The 27044-nt window shown below is 52.7% G+C and overlaps 1 protein-coding gene across 1 annotated transcript; it reads right to left on the bottom strand.

The window, feature by feature from the left end:
* Positions 1-1025: 1025 nt before the first annotated feature.
* Positions 1026-25207, bottom strand: NAPA (NSF attachment protein alpha). Its single transcript, XM_081120051.1, has 11 exons — positions 24940-25207; positions 14031-14110; positions 11496-11612; positions 6268-6314; positions 5821-5898; positions 5521-5576; positions 5348-5432; positions 4361-4465; positions 3233-3301; positions 2731-2781; positions 1026-1724 (listed from the first exon to the last, which is right to left on the bottom strand). Exons 1-11 carry the CDS (start codon positions 25035-25037, stop codon positions 1623-1625), a joined length of 888 nt encoding a protein of 295 aa, XP_080976177.1. The 5' UTR covers positions 25038-25207; the 3' UTR covers positions 1026-1622.
* Positions 25208-27044: the final 1837 nt, after the last annotated feature.

Genomic DNA, 27044 nt, shown 5'->3' with positions numbered 1-27044 from the left:
GAATCATCTGTGGAACTTTCAGGAAATAAACAAAAAACCCCCAAAGGGTGGGGAACCTCAACCAAACTAGTTTATCAGAGTGTGATCCAAGCTTAAGTACTTTTAATGATTTCAAGCACAGCCAGGGTTTTGAATTACTATTTCCATTAGGCATGGCAGAAATAGATTCTTAAACCATTCTTTGGCTGTGCCCATGGCAGACATCAGCAATCAATCTCAGGTCTCAGGAGTCTTAACTGAGCTTGAGGCAGCCACTAGCGATCAATGAAGTTCTGAGGAGCAAAAGGGGACAGAGGAACAGGGCGGGGTATCACACAGGCCACTCTTTGACCTGGTGAAGCTCTCCTAAACTCCATCCAGGCTCTAGGCCCCTCTCTGAGAAGCCTCCGCTGGTTCCCAGGCAGCCTTTCCTCTGCATCATTCCTGCCCTGTGACACTGTCTGCCTCCAGCCTCCTCCAGTGGTCCCCCACAAGGGGCGGAAGCACATGCACCTGGGATGGTTCACCCGACTCACAGGCCTGCCTTGTTGAGTGGTTCTTGCCCACCTTTCCTGGGGAAAAGGGATCCTGTCGCCTTCTCCCACTCCCTATACCCACTTGGTCCTGTACTCTGCCACCAAAGCTGCTTTCTCCCCCACCCTGCAACATGTGGAACAAGTGGCACTGGGGCTTTCAGTGCTCCCTCCAGGGCATGTGGACATGGGGTAGGCTGGGAGACTCAGTGGCCTCTTCCACCCCTTCTTACACAACTGCTGCATCCAGCCTCCAGTCAGCTCTGAGGGATGGCACTGCCACCCACCGACCCAGCTGAGGAAGCCAAGGCCCACAGATGAAGAAGGGTGCTCCCAGACTCCCAAATCCATGGCCCCTCCCCAAGACCTCCAGCCCAGTCAAGCCTCCAGGTAAAGCTGGCTCTCCCCTTCCCAGTGTGACCAGAGTCCTGGGGGGGAGAGGGAATGGACAGAAAGACAGAACTCCAGCTCTGAAGGAAGAAGAGGGTAGCAGAGGTGAAGAGGAAGAAAGACTCATGCAAAAGTGTTGTTTTTTATTTTCTTTTTGGGGCCAGTGGCAGCTTCCGACCCACAAAACCTCAAAGCACTATGGCAGGAGCAGATGTGGGGCGGGTGCAGGATGACCCCCTGAGGCTCCCAGCACTGGGGGAAAGGAGCCCACCCCCAGCTGCAAGAGCAAATCTCAGCAGCTACATGTGCTCAGCGCTTGGCTGGGGGACAGAAGTGGGGAGACAGAAACCAACCTCACACCCCAGCCCCAGCCAGTTGGGAGATGGGGGCTAGATGCTGACCCCATCCCTGACAGCACCCACAGCAAATAGGTCTATGTCACAGACTCTGTTTTGGGGTGGAAAAGGGTACCTTTGTGGCTTAAATAAATGGGCAGGGGGAGGGGTGCAGCAAGAACAGAGGGTTACTGTCTAGCCAGCAGACCAGGGCTCTGGGGCCGAGACAGTGCAAAGCCTGCACTGTGGCCTGCAAGACTCCTGAGGGGAAGGGAGGGAAGGTCCCAGCCGAGGTCTTGGGCCAACTCTTTCTGGGCTCGCGCTGTGTATGGAGGGGCTGCTGGGGAGAGCAGAGGGGCAGGAAGACAGGCGCCGGGGAGTGGGCTTAGCGCAGGTCCTCCTCCTCGCCCTGGATGGTCTTCTTGACACGCAGCAGCATGGTGGTCAGCCACTGGTCCAGCCGGGAGATGGAGTCATACTCCTTCACCTGTGCACACCCGCAATGGTGACTATAGTGACAGGTGACGAATCCCATGCCTGGCCCTGGCCCTGGCTCCTTCCCTGTCCCAGCCCTGGAGCCCAAGGTCTCTGGTCCCAAGATTCTCCACATGTGTCCCTGCCAGTTGTGGCCTGAGACGGAGCAAAGGAGACACCAGGCTGAGTGGCTCCCTTTTGGGCCTTCACTAGCCTGAGCATAAGGCTTCCTTTCAGGAAAAAAAGTAATTTTGTAGCTTAAAATAAAAGGGTGCCACTTTATGGATGGGAAACTGAGGCCCGGAGATGTGAGAAAGGCCCGTTCTGAGTGCCATAGGTAGGAGAGGCCCGAGCGAGAGCCCACGTTCTTTGTCCCCCACTTCATGCAGAGCTTCCCGACTTCCCACCACTGTCGGGGGCAGGAGGGACCAGTGGGAGCTGGTCTGTTATTGTTAGGGGCCTAGGGTTCTGGACAGGCAGGCGCCCAGCTGCGGTCTAGACGACCAGATCAGATCCTGAGCTGGACACAACTGGTTCCAGAACACTTAGAAACACCTGTGGGGCAGTTCTAAGAATAATTTGTTGCTGCAAGGATGGGCCCTCCTAATGCCACCTTTCCTGCCCCCTCAGCTCCACCTCCCTCCTGCTCTTGAGGTGTCTCGTTTCCTTCCGTTTCTGCTCCTCTGGGTAACCCAAAGTGCTGGATGAGAGGTGGCTCTCAGCTGCTCACCTAGGGGTACTCTGAGTGGCACAGACCTTGGCCTTCAGGGGCAGACAAATGTGGTTCTGAACCCAGCTCTGCCCCCGAGGGGCCAAGAATGAGTTCCCTCACCACTCTCAGCCTCAGTGCGATCATCTCTAAAGTGGGGAGACATTCTCCACACCTCTTGGGGATACTTGTGAGACTCTGGGGTGACCACAGAAAGGAATTCACAGCCAGGAGCCAAGGCCAGAGATAAAAAGGGTGAAATTCACACAGTGTGTGTCTGAGAAGGGTGGCCACCCTGCCAGCCACTCACCGCCTCAGTGTAGCTGTCCACGTTCTGCTCCTCATGGGCTTCTAGCAATTTCTGTAAGAAAATGGGAGGCAGAGGTCAGGGCCCCAGCTGGCCTGAGGCTTGGCCTGGGTTAGACCCACACACACACCATCTGGGTGGATGAAAATCGGGGGACTCCCATGCTCAGAGGAAGGAAAAGACTGTGTTCCAATCTTGCCCGTGTCAGAAGCTGCTTGCAAGCTCAGGAACACAGGTCACGTGTGCATGTGTGTGTGTGTGTGTGTCCCAGCTCAGCCCCTACTAGATTCATCACTGTCTGAGTCTGGTCTCATCTAGAAAACGGAGATCCAAATGGCAGAAGAGGGAAAACAAAATAAAAACAAAAACCCCTTGAGAACCACTACACAAATCTCAGTGTTCATACTAACTGGAGCCAAGCTTCCAGGTTCCTCATCCCTGGCTCCCAACCACCCACTTCCAGGCCCAGGTGAGAAAGGGGCAGGGAAAGGGCCCCAGCACTCACTTTCATCAGCTTGCACTCCCGGGAGTCGGAGAAAGCGGGGAATAGCTCCTCGTACTTCTGGACAGCAAGCTGAGCACAGCAACGGTGGAAGGAAGGAAGGAAGGCGACAGGCTAACAAAGGGGCTGTTGAAGCCGCTGGCCTCACAGCAGAGGGGATCTAAGGATGGCTTGGGCCCTGAGTCAGCTCTTTGTGCCCCTCCCCCAGCCTCCTGGTCACCTGGCTCTGTGCCTAGTGGGACCTCCAAGGAACTGAGCTCAGCACCAGCCTGGCTGTAGAGACAGCTGGTAGGGAGGGTTTCCCAGGCCAGTCCCCAGTGCTCCTTCCTGAACCTGGCACACCCAGGGGAGGGTGCAAATGACAACTGTCTGTGTACCTCTTCCATGCCAGGCAGTATCACATTTAACAATCATGAGGACCCAGGAAGGGTCAAATGATAGTGACCCCAATTTTAAAAGTAGAGAAACACCCAGATAGGGCAGTGGACTGCTCAGGGCACAGGGTAGGGCAGGGATCTGAAGTGGCCAGATGCAGGGAACAGGGCAGGGGGCTCAGACGTGCCAGGTTAAGGGTAGGGCTGCTGAAAACCCCCAAGAAATCCCAGATTCAGGAGTCCAGCTCCTTCCCCTGGGCATTTACTGCCCCTCGCCAGCAGTGACACCTCTCTTACCAAGAGCCCCTGAAGATGGGTGGGTGGACATGCAGACTATGGTTTAAATCGTGACACTGGGAGTCAGAAAGATCTGGAATTGGGGCTGCTGTTTATTAGCCATGTGGCCTTGAACAAGGGGCTCTGGTATTAGCCTATGTCTTTGTCTGTAAAATGGGTGACAGTGATGCCAACCTCATGGGGAGCAGTAAGGATTCAAAATGTGTTCTCACAAAAGAAAGAGCCTGGCACCAGGTGAGGAAATGGAAAACTCAAATGCTAAGGGGCCAGGCAGGTGACATCAGGGACAGAAATGCAGCAGTGAGAACAAGTGTTTCTCACCCAAGACCGACTGTCAGGGGCCAGGCGTGAGGGGCTCACCCCTTCTAAAGAGTTGAGAGGGGACTTGACCTAGTGACAGTGGTTCCAGTGCCCCAGGAGGGGTCACCTGGCAGGTAGGGAAAGCTCTGGGTGGGCTCACCTTGGCATTGAGCATGTCAATACAGAAGTGGCAGAGGGCCGCCTTGAAGAAGTAGTCCTTGGCGCTATACTTGAGGAGGGGGCTGTCCATGGCATTGGTCCCCACCTGTGGGTACATGGAGGTTGCACTGTGAGCTCACAGCAGGCAGCCAGAGGGCCAGGGTCACTGCCAGGCACTCGGAGGCTGGCTAGAGGCTGGGTCTGTGCCCCAAGTGAACAGCTGCTAACCCAGGACCTCAAGGGCAGGGAGGCCCAGGACCAGCCTCAGGCTTAGTCAGCAATGGGTACATGAGTGACCAAGGACCAAGACATAATTGGGGGGGGGTTTGCCACAAGGCCAGGACTCTGTGGGCCTCCCAATGTGCCCAAGATGGTGGGACAAGGTGGTCCTGCTATCAGGCCCCACGGAAGGCTGGCATGTTGGTGGGCAGAGGGGTGGCAGCTGCAGGAAGATGAGAGGCGGTGCCCGCTCCACTCTCCTCCGAAGCCAGCTCCCTGGCTTTTTCCTGTCCAGCTGAACCCACCAGGACAGCCTGGGACTGCCGAGCCCTCCCCACACTGCAGAGGAACCCGAAAACCCTTGTGACACTACCTCCCACTTGGGAGCATCCCTGTATCCCTGACCCCTTCCTCTGGGCTCCTCAGCAGCCTCTGGCCACCCCAGGCTTCAGCAGTTCTTCCCGTTCTCTCCCCAACTCTGGTTCTTCAGAGTCAGTCTCACTCTGGGGTTGGCCAGGAAGCTCCCTGTGAGGACTGGGGATGGGCTGGGCCAGGGAGAGGGCAGCCACACCACATGGGATCATGGGTGGAGAAAATGTTCAGCCAGGCTGGGTACAGAGTTAGGGTGAGGTGATGACAGAGGAAAGTGGAGAGAAAGGGAGGGAGGGGGCAATAGAGAGGGTGGCAGATGGGGGCAGGGGGCATCAGCACATAGGATAGGGAGCAGTGTCCTCTGCAGAGAGCAAGGCTCAGAGCCCCATGTCCCCACCTGTTCGTAGATATCAATGGCTTTCTGATATTGTTCCAGCTGCGCAGCATAACCAGCCACCTTCAGCAGACACTTGTTGGCTGAGCTATGTGGGGCGGAGAGAGGGAGGTTGGTGATGGCTGGTTGCAAGTGCACTAGGGGCTGGCAGGCAGGAGTGGGGTACGGGCTGGTACCTGTTGGACTCCTCGCTCTTGTAGTAGTCCGCAGACTGCTCGTAGTGGGCGATGGACTGTGGAGACACGGGGAGGGAGGATGGTGAGGGGGTGCCTGCACCTTTATCACGGGCAGCCCCAGGCCCACCTAGGACATGGCCAAGTCATTCACCCACCTTCTGCTAGTGCCCACATCCCTTTCCCAGGGCTCAGACACCAGGACTCCCAGAGTGAAAAGGACAGACAGAGGAGTCCTGGTCCCAGGGGAATGGCTGCTCCAGGCCCTCCCTGCTGCCTGCCAAGAGCCCTGCTGCCACTCACTTTCTCGATGTCCACCAGCTCTGTCTCATAGATCTCAGCAATGGAGATGTGGTGCTTGGCTGCGATCGTGAATCGGCCCTGTGAAGGGAAGGGAATGTCTATGACCAGTGCCACACTCCAGCTCAACTATGTTCCACCCTGGTCCCCAAAGCTGTGCCTCCCCGCCCCTTAGTCGCATCTGTGAGGTGAAGTGCACAGAAGAAGGTACAGAGGGCGGAGGGCATGGGGCTCAAAAGGGAGGCTCTAGAGTAAGAGGCCCAGGTCTGAGTGTTGCCCTGACCAGGTAACCTTGGACAAGAAACTCCACACCCAGCCCCCGTCCATGGGTGCACAGGTGGAGGGGGTGCTGCCAGGGACGAGGTGTGCGGAGGTACCTGGCAGAGGTGAGGTGGGGCAACATGGTGGACCAGGAGCCAGGAGTGGGGACAGGACTGTAGTGACTCTTACCATGTCTGTGTAGATCTCAATTGCTCTCATCAAACAGTTAATGGCCTCTGGAGAGAGAAAGAGGGAGGCGGGGAGGGGAAGTGAGAAAGGGAAGTCATTTTAGCAAAAGCTGGGAGGGGGGTGCAGGGCTGAAGCCTGCCTGTGGGGAGATCAATAGAGTTGCCAGGGCTACGTGCTCCCTGAGAGCGGCTGGGAGGGAAGGTGAAGGAATCCTGAGCCCAGGGAACTTGTTCAGACTAATTTATTCTGCTGTCTGACTTGCTGGGCATATGCTTGGGGTGGGGGGATGAAGTTGCCCTATCCCTCCAGCTGCCACAAAGCCACCGCCTTCTCAGTAACGCCAGGGAAAGGACACGGCTGGCGCCAGAGGCAGCTGATGGCCAAGCTCCCATGGGGGTTCTGAGCCAGATCATCCAAGGCTTTACCCTCGGGGACAGAGCTGCTGGCAAGGGTCAGCCAAGCCTGACACCTGAGGGTCATCCAGGTTCTGCCGGGACTCTGCCATCCTTTCATTGTGGGACCCTGAACCAGCCACATCCCCTGCAGCTGTCTGGCCTCCATCTATGGCAGGAGGAGGCCAGATGCTGTGACTCAGAGACCCCTCCAGCTGGAATCTCCATCGTTCTCTTGCCCCCACCTCAGCACTCAGCAGAGCCCTCTGTGCCCTCCTTAACCTGGCGCTGATACCCGCCAGCTCCTCAAACCACAGCTCTGCCAACGAAACAGACGCTGGGGTGGCACTTGAGAGGAGGGACTGGGCTACCTTTGTTGTACTATCTCTTGCAGGATTTTAAATTTGGGAATGGCTTTTTTCTTCGACAAGTTATTTGGAGGAGAGAGAAGCATGAGTGGGAGGCAATTTCTAGCAAATAGAGATGAGCTCTTGGGTGGATTTTTTTTTTTAACACTGTTTTAACAAATCGCAGGAGGAAAGGGAGTGGGGAGGTAGAGGAGGAAGAACAGAGAGAGCCTGGACAGACCACAGGGTGGGGGTCAGCTGAACAGAGGCTGAAAGTTTGGCCTGCAGTCCAGGGCATTTGAAAGGCTCCTGGTCTGCTTCCAGGGTCTCCAGTCAGCTAGGCCCATGGCCAAGATGCTACAAAGAAGTGTTAGGCCTGGCGCCTGCTCTCAAGGGGATTATGGCCTCACTACCCAGGGAGACATCTGAACATGGAACTTAGCTCCGGGCTGGACTTTCAGGGAGTCCTCAAGCTGCTTATATTTGTGTGTCTGTGAGCACTGCTCTGGGAGTGAGGGGATCTAGAGGTTTAGTCCAATTCTGAAAGGCCTCTGGGGACCCCAAAGGATTCAGAGAATGTGCATCATTTGGTTAAGGTTCCGAGTTGACAGCTGGAAGTCTGGGGGCAATAGGGAAGAGGAAAAGGAGGCAGAGGACAGGGGGCAAATAACAAAAAATGACAGCTGGAAACACAAGTGTGACTGACACACACACTTTGTAATAGCTTTTCTGGATGTAATTGATGAGCTACCAACTGGTTGCAACAAGGGTTGGTTGCAACACCATGATGAGGATGGTGATGAGTGAGCAGCTGGGCTGCAGGGTGCAGGTTCTGCATGTTCCACCCTTGTTCTAGCCTCCACCCTGGGAGGTGGGTGTGACCAGCAGGCACCCTACGACTCACCCACTCCCACTCCTGGGTTGCCCGGAGTCCAATGGGACACCTGCAGGCAAAGGTGGCTAGGCTGCTCCCAGTGACATTAACAGCCGGCAGCGGGAGGGGCTGGAAACTCCCCCGGCAGGACAGGATCTCCTGCAGCTGCCTTGGGGCCTGCAGGGGAGGCTTCCCCCCACCCCCCACCCCCAAGCGCAGCAACACGGACTCCTAGGGTTAAATCCCCTTCATGCCTGCTCTTCACCCCAGGACTGTTCCTGAAAGGGGCAGGCTCCCAGCTGACACCCTGGTAAGAGCACTGACAGACAAGCCTGACACACAACTAGCTTATCAGGTGACGAGAATCCCCAGGATGAGTGGCCAGCGCATCCCTGGATGAGCAAAGAACCCCTCCCCCTGCCCCCATCTACCCACAGGAAGCTGGAGCTAGAAAGGGACTCTGGGAATGATCCAGCCCACGATGGGAGGAGGGGGGCTGAGGCCCAGAGAGGGGAAGGCCCTGGCTTAGGGAGACTGGGAGTCTGCAACCCAGGGTCCTCAATCCACCCCATGGGCTCCAGCTGCCTCCCATCCCACTCCTGCAGTCCACCACCCAACTCGGCCAGCGGCCTCGATAAACAAATCCCAGAACCCCACAGGAAGTGGAATGGATTAAAAGGAGATGCCCTGGCCTGGTACACAGTAGGCATCCAATGGCAGTGGGGCATGGGGTACGAGGGGGAGGGGAAATGGGGGCCTGGTCACCTCCCTGCCCTGGATGCACATGCATGAACCCTCCCTGGCCTGAGTCCACCTACAACAGCAGACAGTGGCTGGGAAACTCGGGAATCACTAACAACTATGGGCGTCACCTCTTCCCTCTCCTCCCCAGGCGGCAGCAAGAGACTCCCTGACCCATACTGAGGGCAGACTCCAAAGAGGGAGAGTGTGATGACAGGAACCAAATCCTTTCCTTCCGCCCTGAGTAGCTCTGGCAGGCCTCAGGCCCAGGGTTGGCACCAGCTGCCTCTGGAGGGGCGGGCCCTCCAGGGCTCTGGCAGGAAGTGCTGATACAGGACAGGAGGACTTCGAGGCAGGTGAGGTAATTGGCAGGGCCCCAGGGAGCTGGTCACCTGCTTGGGAAAGTGGGCCAGGTTCCAAATGGGCCCTCTAGCTCTGTTTCAGAAGGCATGCAGCCAAGGGGGTGGAGGCTCAGAGCCCAGGTCAGGCCCCTGGTGGAAGTAAGCTGAAGGCTGTCCCTCAATGGACTTTTACCACATGCTAGGTGCCACCCTGGGCACGTCTGCGCCTTATCTCGTGATCTCTGCTATACCAGACCAGGAAATGCAGATCCAACAGATTAAGTGACCTGTCCAATGTGGAAGGAGAGCAGGCTCCTCCTGGACCTTAGGACCACAGTGAGCCACACACAGCTGCCACGGACCTCTGTGAAGAGGTCTGGCCCAAGACACAAAGCAGTTGTCACTCCTGGTGCAAATATGCCTTCTCCCCTGACCCTGGCTGGAATGGTCCCCACCTCAGACTTGTGACTGGGGTTGGCAGTCCACGAGGCAGTGGTGCTTGGGATGCTGCCCCAAACGCCCGGCCCAACCCTCAGCACCAAACATCCTCATCTGGGCTCCAGACAAGGCACCCAGTGCCAGCACTGCCCAAATTACACTGTTCTGTGCTCCACTGCCCCTCTTGTTCTCGCATAAGGTTCCCCCCACCCCAAACCCACCTCCTCCCCCCTCAGCTCCCAGGGCAGCAAACTGTGCTCCCTGATCCCCCGAGAAACTAAGACAAGGGGACCATCACCACACCTAACTACTGCTGCTTTCCCACCAGCCTGAAGACTCTGCCACCCTCCTTGCTTCTAGGCCCCAGGCAACACCGAACACACACCCTGCAGAGCTTGCTGAGAGATGAGAAAACTCAGATCAAAAGTTAGGGAAGGACATGACCTCACAATGCCAGGTGGGGCCTGTCCACAGGAAGTGCTGGGGTTGTTTAAAGAGCAGCTGGTGTGCACGTGTCATGTGGCCTGGCACTCTGCTCCCGCCCCAGAAATAAGTCCTTTCATTCACTTGGGAGCAGCAGCTGAACGTCACAGATGCTAGGGCAGCATCTCTAGGTCAACCAGTTCCCCAGGGAGCAGAAGGAAGGCTGGGGGCAAGCGGGTGACTCCGTGGGAGACACACAGACTTCTCTGGGTGATTCCAGCTGAAAACAAACCCAGGATGGCATGGGTCACTGTCACCTCACCCACGTGGCCTGCTCTGGCGCAGCACTCAGCTCTGTGTAGGGAGTGACAAGGCCTCCCCTGGGGTTTTTTAAACCCTCATCTGAGGATATGTTTTTACTGATTTGAGAGAGAAAGAGAGAGAGAGAGAGAGTGAGTGAGAGAGAGAGAAGGAAGGAAGGAAGGAAGGAAGGAAGGAAGGAAGGAAGGAAGGAAGGAAGGAAGGAAGAAAGAAACATCGATATGAGAGAAACACTGATTGGTTGCCTCCCATAGGAGCCCCAACTAGGGATTGAACCCACAACCTTTTGGTATATGTGATGATGCTCTAACCAACTGAACCACCCGGCTCAACTTACACCACCATCTGTGAGACACCCAGTGGCAGAGGAGTGACTGGTTTAGTCTGGGGACAGAGAAAAGCTACTTGGTTTACATAGAGATCAAATCCTGGGAATTAAATAAATGTCCCTGACAGCGATATGGACCTGCCAGCAACCCCCAGAGCTTGTGTGTGAACCAGTGCTCGTTGACCCTTGCAGAGACCTGTGCGTACTGTTGCCAACTGTCCCTTCTTGGGAAGGACAGGCCTTTATTCCAAAATTAAGCATCTCCTTTTAAAATAAAACAACTCATGTCTTTCCCATTCTCTTAAGAGAGGAGAGTGACAATAGATGGTCTTTTTTTAAAAATGTCTTTGCTTGCTAAAATTAAGTTAGCAACCTATGTCTGGCACCAAGATTAAAAAAGTAAATTAAAATCCCAGCTCCATGAAATTGAAAGTCTGGTACCCACTGGGTTTCCCCTTCCGGATGAGCCCAGTAGGACAAAATGGTTTTCTCATGATGAGTCAGATCCAATGAGGGCTTCTGTCCCCAACATGCTGTCATCTGAAGAAATTTGTTCTCTGGCAACTATATCTCAGGCTCTTCTCTCCTATCCCTCCCGCCTGGGTAGGGAAGCCAGGTTAGGATAACTTCCTCTCCTTTTTCAGCAGCGACTCCTACCTGGCTGGTCTCAGAAGCCCTCCTACCCCCTTCTGCATGTTAATTCTGACAACAGAACAGATTTTCCTCTCCCCTTGGCATGCGGTGGGTCTGAAATGTAACTCCCACTCCCAAATGCTCCCAGGCTTTGGGAAGGGAGTGATCAGCTGCACACACAGTAGAAAGAAGAGGAGGAGGCTTGGAGCAGGACGAAAATGCCAACCGGAAGGGAGCCAGTTCTGAAATTAAAGAGCGAGTGCCTCCCTGCCAGCCTATCGCATGTCAGCCACTGGAGAAAACCTGAGTCCATGGAAACCTGAGGACTTCTCTGTAGAGCGCTCAGCTGGTACTCTGGGAAGCCAGGCCTGATGGCCTACAGGCCCTCACCTTGGGGGTCAGCTTTCTTGAATGCGTTGCCGGCGTCCACAAAGCAGGTGGCTGCGTCATGCTTGTTCTGGAGCTGCAGATGCAGCTGGGCTGCCTGGCAGAAAGCGTTTCCGGCAGCTGGAACAGAAAAAAGTGATGCTAGCCTGAGTGGGGAACCATGCTTTGCAAGACACAGACAGTGCCCTGGGAGCTCTTAAGAGTACAGAGACCCTGGAGAAAGGAAGAGAGTGGCCTGGGTGAGCAGAGGTCTGGACCTAGACCTCAGGCCTCCTGAACTGAGTGGTGCCCCCTGGGAAGCCTGGAAGCACAGGGCTGGGAACCACCAAAGGCAGAGAGTAGGCTGAATCATGGGAGGGGTCCGGGAGGGGGTGTTGGAGAAGAGAGGGGAAATCGTGATTGCACTCTGAAGCACTTCCCAATTCCAAGTCCCATTTCTTTCCCCCATGACTCCCAGTTCTTCCTGTCTACATTCCTCTGCCTCTGTCCACATTCTAGTCCCTTGTGTAGAGTCATTGCAGGTTGTGTGGGCAAAGCACCACACTAATCGTGAGGTACATGGGAGGCAGGGACACAGGGTCTGCTCCCTCCAGGAGCTTCATGCCCAGAAAGGGAAATAGGACATAGACCCCAAGATCCTAAGCACGCGGGGACAAGTGGATACCACACACCTGAAGCCCAGTCTGTCATGCTCAGATGCTCACTGTCACTTTCCATGGGTCCCAACCCATTCTATTTATGTGCCTCATCTCCTTAACTGACTTGCAGGAGACAATGGACCACTCCCCTCCAGGGGTGGGGACTGTGCTAACTGGAACCTCCACAGCCACCTCCAGCTCAGTTCTGAGGCTGTGTCCCTTCGTTCTCCTCCGGCTGAGTCCAAGTCACAGAATTTCTGAGCTGGAAGAGGACGAGTGGGCCTGGACCCTGCCCTGTAGCTGCAGAGCAGCAGGATAGACAAAGCCACCCAGGTTTTTACCATGTGTGAGTTCGTTATTATTTTTAAGGGCTAGAAACTTGGGTGTAAAATTTCCAGAAAAGGTAAAATATCACTAGGTAAAAACAAACAAACCCTAGAAATTTTGTTTGTATAGTGTGTGTGGGGGGGGGCAGTTATAAATTTTAGGGGAAAAGCAACATCTATGTGATTGAAAAATAAGTACTATACTCTTTCTTTTAAGGCACTTTCTGAGCTCAGAAGCATAAAAATATACATAGCATCTGGCTTTAGTACAATGTATTTTGTGGAAGATGAAACATTCTCAGAAAATGATAATAACTGATTTTACCTTGTGCCTCTACACCCTGCCTCCATGGTCCCATACCAGGTTTCATCTCCTTCTTGGTCAGAAAAGTCCTCTCTGGGTTCCAAACTATGTCTTCGTTTGATTCCTCTGATCCAATCTTGCTGACACTTGAAGTCATACTATGAACTTGAATTTATATTATGAACTAAATGTGCTGGCTTTTCCAACCTCTCCTCCAGGCCTTCAGGCATCTCCGCAAGTGAGCTCCTACCTCTCCAACCTCATGGAGCCCCTCCCTGCCAACCAAGCTCCAGCCTTGACAACTCAGTGCCAAGCCAGAAGAGCCATGACTTGGATAACACTCCGCCCACCAACACAGGCTGTGAGTGTCTCAGGAGGTGCTTGACCTGGGGTGACCTCTTCCAGGTGGCGGCCCTTTCAGCATTGTATGATGCTGTGCCATCACATTTACTGAGTGCTGCCCGCCCTTGCTGGTGAGGCCTCATCTCCATGAACCCATACCACAGCCCCATTCAGTGGCTACTATTTCCCTGTTGTGGTACTGAGGAGGAAACACACGAGGAGAGGCCAAGTAACTTCCCCAGGGTCACAAGGTCAGTCTGAGCTGTGACACAAACCCAAGTTACTCAGCTCCAAAGGTCATGAAGCAACATAGGGGCAGGTTAAACACTCAGGCTCTGGAGTCAGAGCTCTGGCTTCTGAATTCCGTCCTGTCACTCACTAGTTGTGGCACCTTGGGCAAGGGGCTGAAACAAGTCTCAGTTTTCTAATCTATAAAATGGGGAAATTAATGAATGGTACTGACCCTTGTAGGGTTGCTGCGATGATTCAATTAAATAATGCATGCTTGGTGCTTAGTGAGGTGTTCAATAAACTGTAACTGTGATCAATGTTACTGGAACCACTTGAATATCCCCCCAGCCCAGAATTCAGACTCTGATGGAAACAGTTTGAGACAGTTTCCAGGAAAACCTGAAATTATGAATCTAAGGAGAAACCCCTCAAAGAGCTCATCAGTCCACATGGATCTGCTTGGATTCAATAATCTGTTTGTCCTAACCCTTCCACCCTCTCTCCACGGCCCTGTGGTTCAAGTGGTAAAGTAACCCAGCGGGCTAATGACCAGACAGCAGGCCCACAGGCGTGTGATGCTGGAGAAGCCTAAAACGAGAGGGGCTGGGAGGCTAAGCTCCCGGCCAGGACCTGGGGAATGGAAGCTGAGGGAAAGAGGAGAATGCAGCAGAGAGGAGCCCTAGCAGAGGTCACATACCACTCCAGTTTTTGGCCATTTTGAACATGTTTGCTGCTCTGGCGTAGATTTCACAGGCTTCCTCTGTTTTGGATGAGCCTCTGGGGGGGAAAAAGGGAAAAAGGATAAGGAGCATATCCAGCCTGGTATCAAAGAGGAAGCAGAGACAGCGTAGATGTGCCCCTGCATTCACTCCCATGATTCCCTGGGAAGCCAGCTTCCCGCATCCAGCTGCAGCCCAGGCCTCTACTTCAGGTTCAGGAGAGAGAGAGAGTCTGTGGCTCCCACCCACTCACACAAAGGCTGCCTAGGCCCTCCCGAAATCCCCACAGTCTGTGACAGTCTGTGACAGCCTCTGACAGCCGCAACCACTTCCACTTCCTGCCCAGGCTCCCCACAAGTCCCTTTCCCCAAGAGACTGCAAAGCGTCCTGGGGGAAGAGCCCAGCTTTGGAAACCTCGTCCCTTCTCCAATGACTTAATCCTGTGCCTTGCACACTGCAGCTCAGACAAGACCTCTCAACCCTCCAAGTGTGGGCATAAATATTACAATATAAACACACAGAAAAATACTATTTTTAAATGTGTATATAAAAAAGTTCCCATTTGTGTTAAAACAAAACAAAAAAGAGGGCGAGAAGAGAAGCATATATGTTTATGTGAACAGAATATTTCTGGAAAAATATACCATAAACTAGTTACAGCATTTTTTTCTAAGGCACGGTCCACACAACTGGGGGCCAGGCATGGGAGATAGATGGACACCCTTTGTTAGCACTGTCTGAATTTCATTTTATTTTAGAGTACACTTATTAAAGCTGGGGACAGTGAAACAAAGAAGAGCCTAGGATAGAAGAAGCAATAGGAGAGAGATTAGGCGGGGCTGCTTTGGCTCTCTGGAAATGTTATGGGAAAGGAGTGAGGCTAGGTGGAGCTGCTGTCAGCTCACTGGAGAGTCAGAAAAAAGGGGACTTGGGGATAAGTTCAGGGGGTTAGTCCAGAAGAACTGTTGCTGCCCATTGCTCCTTTGGTTGCAAGTCCCGTGGGGTCCCCTAGAGTTTAGGAGATGCATGACTATCGTGGATAAAGAAGGGGGAGGGAAAGGCACAGGTGTGCTCCCAGTAGGGAGAGGGTGGCCCTCTCTGAATTTTTAAAAATCACCTGCATATTTTATCTACTCAAGAAAAGAAATACATATATTTTAAATGTCAAGATTTACATTGGGTCCTATGATCCAGCAATGAATTACATTTATAGTAATTTATCCTAAGAAACTAATCAGAGAAGCTACAAGGATGTTCAGCACAGCATTATTTAAAATGGCAAAACCACCTTCAGAAAACTTAACTGTAATGGTTAGGGACTAGGGAGATACACCCTAAAGAGCACCCTGCAGGGACAGCTTTACCCTGGCATCCTGACCTCCAAGTGGTGCCCCTTCCTGAATTGGGGCTCTTCATTAGTACCTCACACACTGGTGGTAAGTCATTCCATCTCCAATAATTCTACCAGGCTTAGACCACCAGGTCTACGGTCTCTGTAACTGTTCAAACTCCACTGCCCACAAAAATCAGTAAATCCACACACTCAGGAATCCCCCAAATGGAGTTCAGATTCTCTCTTCACTGACATCAAGCAACATTTGGTTTTGAAGGAAGAGGGGGACTCTTCCAATTAAAAGCCGCACATATCATCTTCGCTGTCAAGTGGCCCTGGAAACTCGCCATACCAGCTGGCAAGGGCCTCTAGGGTAATTTCGGAGCTGTGTTCAGAGCACACCTTCACTGCACTGATAGTGTCGTAGTCCACCTCACCCATCTTTTGAATCATATGAGGGGCTCCTTACAATAATCAAATCAGAGCCCACAGCTAACCTCCCTGGAGATTTTACCCTCCCTGGAGGATGGTCTGGGTGGGGCACAGAATCAGGATTTTTAACAATGATCCCAGATGATTCAGGTGATCAGGTGAGTTTGGGAGGGGAAAAGCTGACTTAACTTGGAAAGCAGCCAGCAGTGACCTGTCCCAGGTCAGGTGACTTCAACTGGAAGATACCTCCTGTAATGGCTAAGTAGGGGTGGGGAGGGGGCTGGGACTGCAGTCCTGCCTCCCGAGTCCCAAATCACACCAATAAGGTTCTTCTTTAGGTGAAAAGCCTGCCCTTTGCCTTATGCAGCTGTGCTGACACAGTCTCCCAGACTTTCTGCTGTCCCCAGGAAGTGTCCCTGAGCAATGAGCTTTCCCCTCCCCAGACCTCACCCCAGCTAGCCCAACATTGAACCTGAGGCCCCCGTTTGAAGTGCCTTCTTCAGAAACCACTCCTGGCCTTGGAGAGGTGAGGCACTTTCACAAGCTTCTGGCAGAAGAGATTTCAAAAGATTCCTTTGGGGCCAGAAGGCAAACTTCCCCCTGGGGACCTTCTCTGGAATGTTCTCTTAAAGGAGACTGATGCATTCACAGATCGCCATCATAGCTCTGCCCAGCCCACAGATTCTTTCCTTCCTTGAGGATGCAATCTGCCCTATCCAGGCCCAGACCATCTCTGAAAACGCTTAGGCTTCTGGATGGGCAGAAGTGGCCCATCCCACTGAGAGGTCCCAAGCCGGGTGACCAACAATGGGCAGAGCCAGCCCAGCTGTTTTGTTTGTTTCAGCTCAGTGGGACAGAGTGGACACAGAACACAAAGCCTGTCAGCTGCTGGGCTGAAATTCTATGACCCCAGACTAAGCTAGGAGAACCCTGTGCTGGGTCAATGACTAAGGTGGGGTGGAAAAGCCAGAGGGATTATCACCTGCTTAGGCTGCGAGGCCGGTCTCCACCTAGTCATTTCCACTGTGATAACAGGGGAATCTCTGGGCTTCCATCCTCTTCTTTTAGAGATGGAAGTTGAGTCACCAAAAGGGGAAAGTGATTTGCCTAGGGTCACTGGCAGATCCTGAAGGGAGAAGCTGTTCATCCAGGGAACAAATGTCTGAGTATTTACGATGTGCCAGGCACTGGACATAATAGTAAACAAAGGAAAAGAAGCTGGTCCTCTATACACAGGAAATCAGCAAGACAATTTCAGAGTGATTAAACATGAGAGGGCTGGGAAGGGCTTTGAATGGGCAGGTCAGGCATGTAAGATTTGAGCTTAGTTCCCTATGATGACTAAGGAGCCATCCATGAAAAGAGGAAGAGCATTCTACGCAGCAAAGCATGTGCAAAGGCCCTGAGACAGAAACAAGCTTGGTCAGTTCAATTAAGGAAAAGACGTGGGCCAGGATGGCTATGGTGCAGGGAGTGGTAGGCAATGAGGCTGGAGAGGCAGGCAGGGTAGCCCCCATGCTATATGGAGGCCAGGAGAAGAGTTTAGGCCATATTCTAATACAACAGGAGGGTTTCTGGCAGGGAGAGTGCCTGGAAAAAGTTCCCATCTGTACTGCTCTACCAAGTTGCCCCCTCCCCTCCAGTAAATCTGCACGGGTTACTACAGGATTTTTCTCCCCAGTCAGGTCCGCTCCTGTCACTCATCTAAAGTTGGCCTCCATGAGGAAAACCACAAACTCCCCAAGGTGAGAAAACCAAGCGTTCTCCCTTTGCCCCCTGCACAAGATCCAGAAAATCAAGCTGGGTCTGTCTCTTCTGAAGAGCCAGGGTGGCAGCACATGTGACAGCTGACTGTCCCTCCCCCACTGACCTCCCCCAAGCTGCCTCTGCTTGGCTCTCCCCAACCAGCGGCTCTGAGCCATGCCCAGGAATAGAGGGAACTGGTTTGGGCTGGCCTGGCGCATGGCTGTCTATAATTACTCGCTCAGCTTTGCTTTCTCCCCCCTCCCAAGGCGGAGGAAGCAGTCTCAGGTCTCCTAGGAGTAGCCACCAACCTCCAGTGACTGCCATATGGAGAGTGAGCAGTGCCAGGAATGCAGACAGCCCGGTGGGACCCGGGCCAGGGGGGTCTGCAGGGCAGACTCTCAGCTTCCCTTCCTCCTTCCTCCATCCCCTGGGCACTTCCAGGTTCCACCAACATGCCACCTATCCCACCTGCAGTTTCCCAAGGACCTCAAAAAGGCAGGGCAGATGGAGTTAACTCCCATTTTAGGTCCTCCTCCACAGTCCCTCTCCCTCCAGTCCCCCTGTGGTGCCACAGCTACCAGCCATCACTCTTCTCTCCCTGCCCTGATTCTCTAGTCAGTGCCCTTGGTGGAAGGCCCTTGCCTTCCCTTGTGTGCTATGCATCTTTATTACTCTTTATAATGGCCAACAATGGGCTGCCAGGCACTCCGCCTGAAGGGACAGAGTTCCTCACAATAACCCTTCAGGTCCTCACCAGGGTATTTACAAACTCTCCTGCATTACAAAGGAGGAAGCTGGCTGGGGCTCAGGGACCTTAAGGGGCTTGCTCAAGCCCACACTGCCAGGAAGCGGCAGGGTCCCAAAGGAGATCCAGTCTTGCCCTTGCCTCTCCCTCACTCAGTGATCTGGGAGGCTTCATTCCACTTCTAAGAGTTTCTGGAAAACGAGGCAAACACGGTCCCTTCCTGCTCTCACCTCTCCAATAGATTAAACAGCCAACACCGCTCAGGTTTCCCTCATCTGACAAGTAGACTGCTCTCCGCTGGAGGCCCGCTGGGCCACCTCTGAGCAAGGCCTCTGAGCAAGGGAGGGCTTCATCAAGCCAGCACCCCAAGGAGCCCTGGCCCACAGTACAGTGCTACAGGCAGAGGAACATTAGAGAACAGAAAGGTCCGACGGTGCAGGGAACAGGTGGACACCAGCCTGGCTCCTCTGCTGAGCTGTCAGGGCCATAGCCGCAGGATTCCTCCGGCACCTCTTCCCACATCACCTGCAAAAACTAAGCTAATCTCTGCCTCCCTGGCTCTGCAGTGACAGGCAGGGCTTGGGCCCCCACAGTGATGCACAGGCCCCAATGACCACAAGAGAATAAAGCTCTCCACACAATGTCCAGCACTGAAACCATCACAGGACATTCTCAACCACGCCTGTATGGGCAAGGGGTGGGGAAGAGAATGGACCTGGGGGCCAGGGAACCAGGGCTGAAACTGGTCTCAGCACTTTGCTAACTGTGTGACCTTAGATGAACAGTCCCTGAGCCTCAGTTTCTTTATCTATAAAATGGAGACAATGAACTGGACCTGGGAGGAGTCTTTGTGAGGATCGGAGATGAGCCGGCATTGAGGGCAGCACACAGCAGGGGCTCAAACTGCTGCTACTAGACAACGGAGGAGAAATACACTCCAAAGGCTGCCAGCCGCCTGGCAGTGGGAATTCTAGTCACTTGGGGCAGTGGAAAAATCTCAGACTGTAGTCAGATGGGCCAGGATTCCGGTGCCAGCTTGTGGCTCTCCAGTCTCGGTTTCCTCATCTGTATCTGGGGATAAGACTCCATACCAGGCAGAGCTGCTAGAAGCATGAGGTAGTGCCAGGAGAGCGCCTGCCACACTTAGCATCACTCTTATCAGACTGGCAGAGAGAGTATATTCTAGAAATGTTTTCCTACTTCAACATATCAGCATGGGCTTCACCTCCCCCACCCCAGATTGGCTAAGTGTCACTCCTCCCACAGACCCCATCTCTTACTACAAGCTATCCCCTCCTGACTGTAAACTCAAAGGCAGGGGCTGTGCCCCACAAGGCCTGGAAGGTGCTCCTGTGGTTCTATACCAATGCCCTTGGCACCCCAACAGGATTACTTCACCCAGACAAATACCTGAATGTTTCTTTTTTTGAAAGATGTTTCTGACAGACCCTAGCCTCTCCGTAGTCCCACCCCAAAGGGAAGCGCTGAAACCTAATCTGACCAGGCAGCAGAGCCCCATCCATCATGGAGGACAAGAACCCTCAACTGCTGCACAATCACGGCTGGGTTACCCAGAAACCTTGTGTCCCTTCAGGAAAGAAACCGCTTGGAGACTGGGCAAGAAATGTCAAGTTTTCCACTGTAGGTCTTGGCAGCTGGCAGGGCAGTGCGAACTGCATTGGTGTGGCCGGAAATGTCACCAGGGGTTTCTGCGTGTTCTCTGGGTGAAAGGAGGTCTGGAAGCAAAGCCATGTCATTCCCTCACAAGCTCAGCTAAGGGCCAGGTGGGTCCTGTCCTCAAACTTGTCAGCAATTCTTCCCTCAGGAAAGCCAGTCTCCAGGGCCCCTGGGGTTGCTGGCACCTACAGGCGGTTCAAACAGGAACTGATCTGTCAATATTTGACCTTTAGAGACTGTGTTGTTTGTATACAGAACACGTTGCCATTTTTTCCTTCAGGGCTTCCAGCTCAACTTCCAATAACTATAAATAACAACAATAATCATGATGATGATGATAGTAAGCACTTAAGCACGTAACCATTGTCAGGCACTGTGTTCTCACCACTTTACACACATAATCTCACTTATTCCTTAGAACAACCCCATGAAGTAGCTGCTACTATGATTTTCATTTCACACATGAAGAAACTTCTTATGCAGGTTGCTATCCAAGTGGAAAGAAATTACATCCAGGGAGACTCCCAGCAGGAGGGAAGAAAATGTGTGCCCACCTGGCCTGGCCTTTTCTGCAGTTTCACTGTGCTTTCCTCAGGAAATCTCCACCTTTTGCTTCCAGAGAAGTCTGGGCTGTTCCCTGTCTCCCCCCCCCCCCCTTTGGCCTTTGGCGGGCTGGGGAGTTAGGGGAGGGGAGAGGAGGGAGCAGCAGGAGGGAAGGTGCAGAGAAGCTGTGATCTACTTACTAACTGGCTGGGTGGAGGCTGGTGCACCAAAGCCCCCTAGTGTCTGGCAGCCCAGAAATAGTGAAGAGCAAAGAAAGCCCTAACATCCAAGGATATGGGGCTGCCCCAAATCCCAGGCAGGCTATCCTACTTGGCCCTTTAGGGGCAAGCAGAGACCTCTCAATTTGGGATGCTGTCATTGCTGAGATTCCTGAAAGGGGAAGAAGCACAAGAGACACGCCGAGTCCCAACACTCTTTCCCTCGAAGCCACCCAGGGCCTTGAGAAAGGTGGGTTGTGAAATGGTGAACACAGGGGACTCCAGCTCCAGAGGCCTGGGCCTACCTCTTGCTGTACTCCCATCCCTCAAACAGACAGGCTCTGGTGAGGTGGGTCCCCCACCCGTGTCCGTGCCCTCTGCTCTGGCCTAGCTCACTCCCATCTCAACTGCTCTTGGAGCTGGAGGGGACAGGGTTGAATACACCTGCTCTCTGCCAAATGTTTGGGGAAAACTGTGAAGCGAGGAGGGAAGGGAGGAGGAACCTCAAGTGTAGTGGAGGGAGGGCTTTGAGATCAGACAGGCCTGGGTCTGGCAGCAGATCCCCCTTACTAGGGGACTGAGCAAGTAAATGACTCAACTTTTCTAAGCCTGCATTTGTCTACCTCCACAGGGATGCTATAAAGACTGAATGTGAGGATGCTGGTCAAGGGCCTGGCCCAGGCCTGACCCGGAGCCACAGAGAACACTTAATAAACACTACCTGCTATTATTTATGTCACTGCCTTCACCCAGCCTCTCTCCCACCCCAGCTGCTGCATCCTTTCTAAAACGCAAATGGGAACCCTCCAGGACTGGCCCAGCTATGGACTGAATGTTTGTGTTCCGCCCTTCCAATTTATGTGTTGAAATCCTAACCTCCAAGGTGATGGTATTAGGAGGTGGGGTCTTTGGGGGTAATTCTGTGCCTTTATAAGAGACCCCAGAGAGCTAGGTCACCCCTTCCACTATGCAACAACACAGTGAAAGGATGCTGTCTATGAGGAAGCGGGCCTTCACCAGACACCAATTCTGCTGGCAACATGATCTTGGACTTCACAGCCTCTAGAACTATGAGAAATAAATTTTTGTTGTTTATAAGCTACCTATGGTATTTTGTAGTAGCAGCCTGAACAGACTAAGACAGAACTCCTTCTTAAAATCCTCAATGCTCTCCAGCAGCTTCAGTCCAAACCCTTTCTGGAGAGCCCCTTCCTCCCCCCACTGGCCTGTCCTTGCTGAGCTTCACCTCCCACCTGTGCCCTTCAAACTTCATGTGCTAACATGGAACTCGTATTAAATTTCACACACCTGGGCCTTCCTCAAGCTGTCCCCTCTGCCTGGAGCAGTGCTCCCCCACCAAAGGGTACTCCCAGAACTCCTGTTCATCTTCCCAGATAGATGGAGGGCTCTCCTCCAGGGAGCCATCTCCGGTCCCTTAGGATCTCAGTTCCCCAACATTCCAGACAGAGCCTCCCCTTAAGCCACACCTTTGCTCGAACAATTCCCATCACCTAGAATAACCCTTCCAGGCCCCCACTCCCTTAGCAAGTCCTAGGGTACCTTGGGGCCCAGTTCACTCGTCACCAAAAGCCTTCCTCCAGATCGTGCAGCTTCCCTTCACAGCTCAGGAACTTCACATGAATGACACAATCTAGCTTTTAGTTATACCTGACAACTTCGTTTTACTTGTTTGCCAAGTGTTAATCTTGTGTTGGGGAGAAAAAACTCCTCTACCTTTTGAGGTTCTTCTGGCTGGTCTAAAAATCAAATTGACATGAGGCAGAGTAGCAGGAGAAAAACAAATTAAAGTTTAATAACATGTGTATCTCCTGTATACATGGGAGAGACCCAGGAACCCTAAATAGCTGGCCAAAAAGGCCTAAGCTATCAGGTTAAATACAACCTACAGCTAAAAACAAAAGATGTAGAGGGTGCAGTCGGTTATGGGAGGCTACAAGGAAAATCACAGTAAACAAGGGTAAGATTATTATGCAGATTTAAGTCCCTACCTTCTCCACTAGATAGTGAAGGCAAGCCTGGTACAGTAACGGAGACAGGTGCCCTTACAAATGTAAAAGTCCTTTATAAAGGGTAACTGAGCTAACTTATGCTGGCTTTTCAGAGCTTCAGCCTAAAATAACCAATATCCCAATGAGGCAAATTTTGGGATGGCAAACTCCGCTCCCCTTCACTTGTCTTCCCAACCAGATGACAAGTGTCTCAGAGGTTGATTTGGTTGCTTTCTCGAAGCACAGCCCAACGGTAAGTACACTGATCTTCAGTCCAAAGGGACCAGGCACCAAAAGCCACCCAGGAAAGTAATTAGCTGAAAACTGAGCTCTTGGCCTCACCCCAAAACACTGCACTTGATTCTCCCCTTGTGAAGGAAGAAGAAACACACATATCCTCTCTCTGCTCTCAGCCTCTAAAACATTCCTCACTAATCAGTATGTCAGCCCAGAAGTTTCTCCACCCCTCCCCCCCTCAGTGATTCTCAGTCACCATATTAAAGTCCTTTTGCTAAACATTCTCCAACCTCAAATAACAATGGGTGGCCCATCTCCTCTCCTGGAAAGAACTCTCCCCTTCATTTCTTACCAACCTCCCCGTCTCTGGGCCTTCCTCTCAAACCCCATACCCAGCCTTCTGGCAGACTCTCCCAGTCCTGCAGCCTTCCCCAGTCTCTGTGTCTTACCTCCACCACAGTTATTCCTAATTCTACAAACCCAATGTCCCTCTCCAGTCCTCCTCTCAGTCCCCAGAGCAATGTAACCCTCCTCTGTTCTCCTCGGCTCTCTGGCAATCTTCTTCCTCTGTCCAGGACCTCAAACCCCTTCCCCTAACTCAACAAAGTCCCAGGGCCCAGAGTCCCTTCCCCAGTCCCTTTCAGCTCCTCTCTCATCACATTCAGCTTCTCCCTCCTCTGACTCTCCCAGACATCTCCCTCAAGCTCATACCCTGATTTCCACTGGCCCTCTCAGTACAGGTTCCAAACCTGTTTCCTTCCTGGAAGTGACACTGATGATAGCTTACACCTTTCAAGCTAACCATGTGCCACACTCAATTCTAAGCACTTACATGCACTCTTATTCACCACTAGTAGCAAACTTCTGAGGTGAGTTTTACTAGCTATCCCCTTTTAGCAGGGAAATTACCTAACCTCATGAAAAAAGTGGCAGAGCCACACTTCAAACTCGGGCATTTGACACTCTTAAGCCACAAAGATTCCTCAAAGGATGGTCATCACTTTTATGAGCCAACATGAATTTTGTGTGAAATGCCCACCACACACGTTGCCAACCCAGCCCCTTTCAGACCCTCTTCTCAGCACACCATAGTCATCCTGCTCACACCGCCCGACCACTGCTCAGCCATCACACAGCAGGGCTTCTGCTCCTTTTGGTTTTCTCATCTCCCTCACTTCTCTCTTTCATCCTTCCATCTCCTAAACAAAGTCAGCATTACTCATACCCCCACCCCACTCTCCAGCCTCTCAGCCCAGACTCCAGCCTAATTTCATCACCCAGAATCCCTTTGCTCAGAGCTCACTTGAGTAAAAGGTCTCCCTACACTGGCCACTACTAACATACTCGCCCCAGGCACCTAACACACCTCACGCTTGAACTCATCACTCCCAGGATCCCGAGCCCAGACCCCCTCACCCCCATCATCCAGCGCTCATGCAAATCCACTGCCAGGGGCCTAGGAAAGGTCAATCGCTAGAGCAAATGTCCTTGGCCCCAAGCCCCCTCTGGCCCGCCTGGGATACTTCAGATGGGCTCTCGTACGGTTCCCAGTCTTCTTGACCTGGCTGCTTGCTCAGGTTCCCTCAATCCCTTCAGGCCGGTGCCCTTCAAGGCTTCAAAGCACATGCCTTCGGTCCAAGTTTTCCTCCTGCCCCTTGGTCCGTCTTCATCCTCGGTCCCCTTCCAGCCTCATGATGTCGCCACGGCCTAGGTGTCCTCAGCCCAGAGCTCTTCCGCCATCTCAGTCTCTCCTCAAACCGTGTTTACACAGCCTGGGCCCCCTGGCCCTAAGACTATGTCCCCTCTCCTGCCTTAGACCACCGCACCTCGTCCGAAATCCCCTCCGTCCTCTAGGCTCCAGCCCTTGGTCCCTGTCCCGCCGCCTCAGGCCAAAACTCCTTCGTGCTCTCAGCCCAGCTCCCCGCCGATCCTCGGCGCGCTTCTTACCCAAAGAGGCCCGAGAAGAAGGACTGCGAGTTCTTCACTTTGCGGTCGGCCTCGGCCAGCAGCGCCATCGCCTCCGCTTCCTTCCCGGAGTTGTCCATAGCGGCAGCAGAGGTACTGGCAAACCGCCCGACCCGGACCCCTCGGAAGACTCAGCCAGGGCCGGGCCGCGGTGCACAGGTCAGAGGAGCTTAGCAGGCTGCGTTGACGTCGCACCCGCGCGCCGCCAGCTACCCAGAACCACGTGATTAGCGCTGGCCAACCAGAGGCCTCGTAGCGCGGCGCGCGCCCGCAAGCCACGCCCCCAACCTAACGCGCCCCGCCCCGTGATTCACGGCCTCCAATCGGAGACCCGATGCTTCAACGCATGCGCATACACCTGCACAGGGGAACTCACTGTCTTCCGGTTACTCAGTACAACACCCCAGGTGATTCTTTATGAGCCAATCGTAGTCCCCACCGCTTCGAAGTGCAATCTTTCTGGGTCCTCCTCCACCAATCAGCAGCCCCTCTACTCGGCTTCTTCCCTCCCTACGGTCTCTAGTCAGCCGACCGATGACCCTCACGTGACAGCTCCCAGCCGCCGTCAGAAGACACGTCCCTCCCACGCCCGGGTTTGACAGTTCTGCGCAGAACTCCGCCTCCGTTCCTTATCTGGAGTCCTCCTCTTTCACTTAGGAAGTAGGAAACTTTTCTTGCGCCCTCTGCCGAGGGACCCTGAAACTGACTTGGGAAGGCCAGTGAAGCGCTTGAGGGGAAACTAAACTGAGAGTAGACGTCCTTTAACTCTGGCTTCATTAAAAAAAAAAAGTTGGAGAGCGATAAAAATTCAGATTCGAGCACTCCTAGTACCCAGGTCGTAGTTTTTAATACCATTCTCCAATAAAAGGAACCAAGGCTCCTTGGATAAATGATTCTACCTTGCAGTGTCAGAAAGTGTGTGTGTGTGTGTGTGTGTGTGTGTCTCACACACAAAAGGGGTCTGTCAAAGAGACACAGGAGCCAACTGACAGAGCTCCCAATGGCCAAAGCTGGAACAATTTGAGCAACAAAGTAGTACTGGATTGTAACCCAATGTATAAAATATCTATGAGTCCATGCTGATACAAATGAATGGAAAATAATAGACAAATATTCGTGAAGAATTCCAAATAACTTATGTAGGTGCTCTGCCTGCAAGGAGGCGGAGCATAACTCTTCACTCCTAAAGTATGGACTGAGCAGTGACTTCTTTCCAGAGTACAATATGGGAAGAGGAGGGGACTAAGAGTACAGTGGAAAAGCCAGGTGATTGAGGTTAACATCAAACACTGTCAGTCAGGTGACTGAGGTTAACATCAACAGTGATAAATCACATCAAAAAGTATATACTCTTAATAAAATGTGATGAAAATGGCCCTTCACTTCTGTGGTCTTCCTTCCAGTCTAATCATGAGAAAAATATCAAACAAATCCCAGACCAGGACTCCTCAAAACTGTCCTCAAAAATAAGTCTAAGAACCCAGCCAGCATGACTCAGCAGTTGAGCCTAGGATCCAGGAGGTCGAAGTTTGATTCCAGGTCAGGGCACATGCCTCAGTTGCAGGCTGGATCCCCAGTAGGGGGCCTGCAGGAGGCAGCTGATCAATGACTCATCATTGATGTTTCTCTCTCTCTCTTTTAATTTTTTAAAATAAAAAAAAAAAAGTCTGAGAAACTGTCATAGCCACAAGGAGACTGAGAAAGCATGACTACTAAAGTATTGTGGTGTCCCAGGTGGGATCCTGAAACAGAAGAGGGACATGAAGTATAAACTAAGGAAACAGGAACAAAGTAGGGTCTTTAGTTAATATATTGTAACAAATGTACCATACTAATGGAAGATGTTAATGGGGGAAAGTTGGTGTGAGTATATGGGAATTTTCTGTACTAGTTTCCCAGTTTTTCTGTAAATCTAAAAACTATTCTAAGCAAGCATTTTTAGAAAAAAATTCAACTTCCAGGGCCCTATTCCAATAATTCCAATTCTGAAAGTCTTTGGCAGGGTACAGGAATCTGCATATATATTTTTTTACAGAACCCTTCCCCTCATCTGATAAGTAGAATGCAGATAATCCAGGGACCACTGG

The sequence above is a fragment of the Miniopterus schreibersii genome, assembly GCF_964146895.1.
Source record: "Miniopterus schreibersii genome assembly, chromosome: 18".
NCBI lineage: Eukaryota > Metazoa > Chordata > Mammalia > Chiroptera > Miniopteridae > Miniopterus > Miniopterus schreibersii.
The sequence above is the reverse complement of the archived record's forward strand: the minus strand, read 5'-3'. Positions and strand labels throughout refer to the sequence as shown.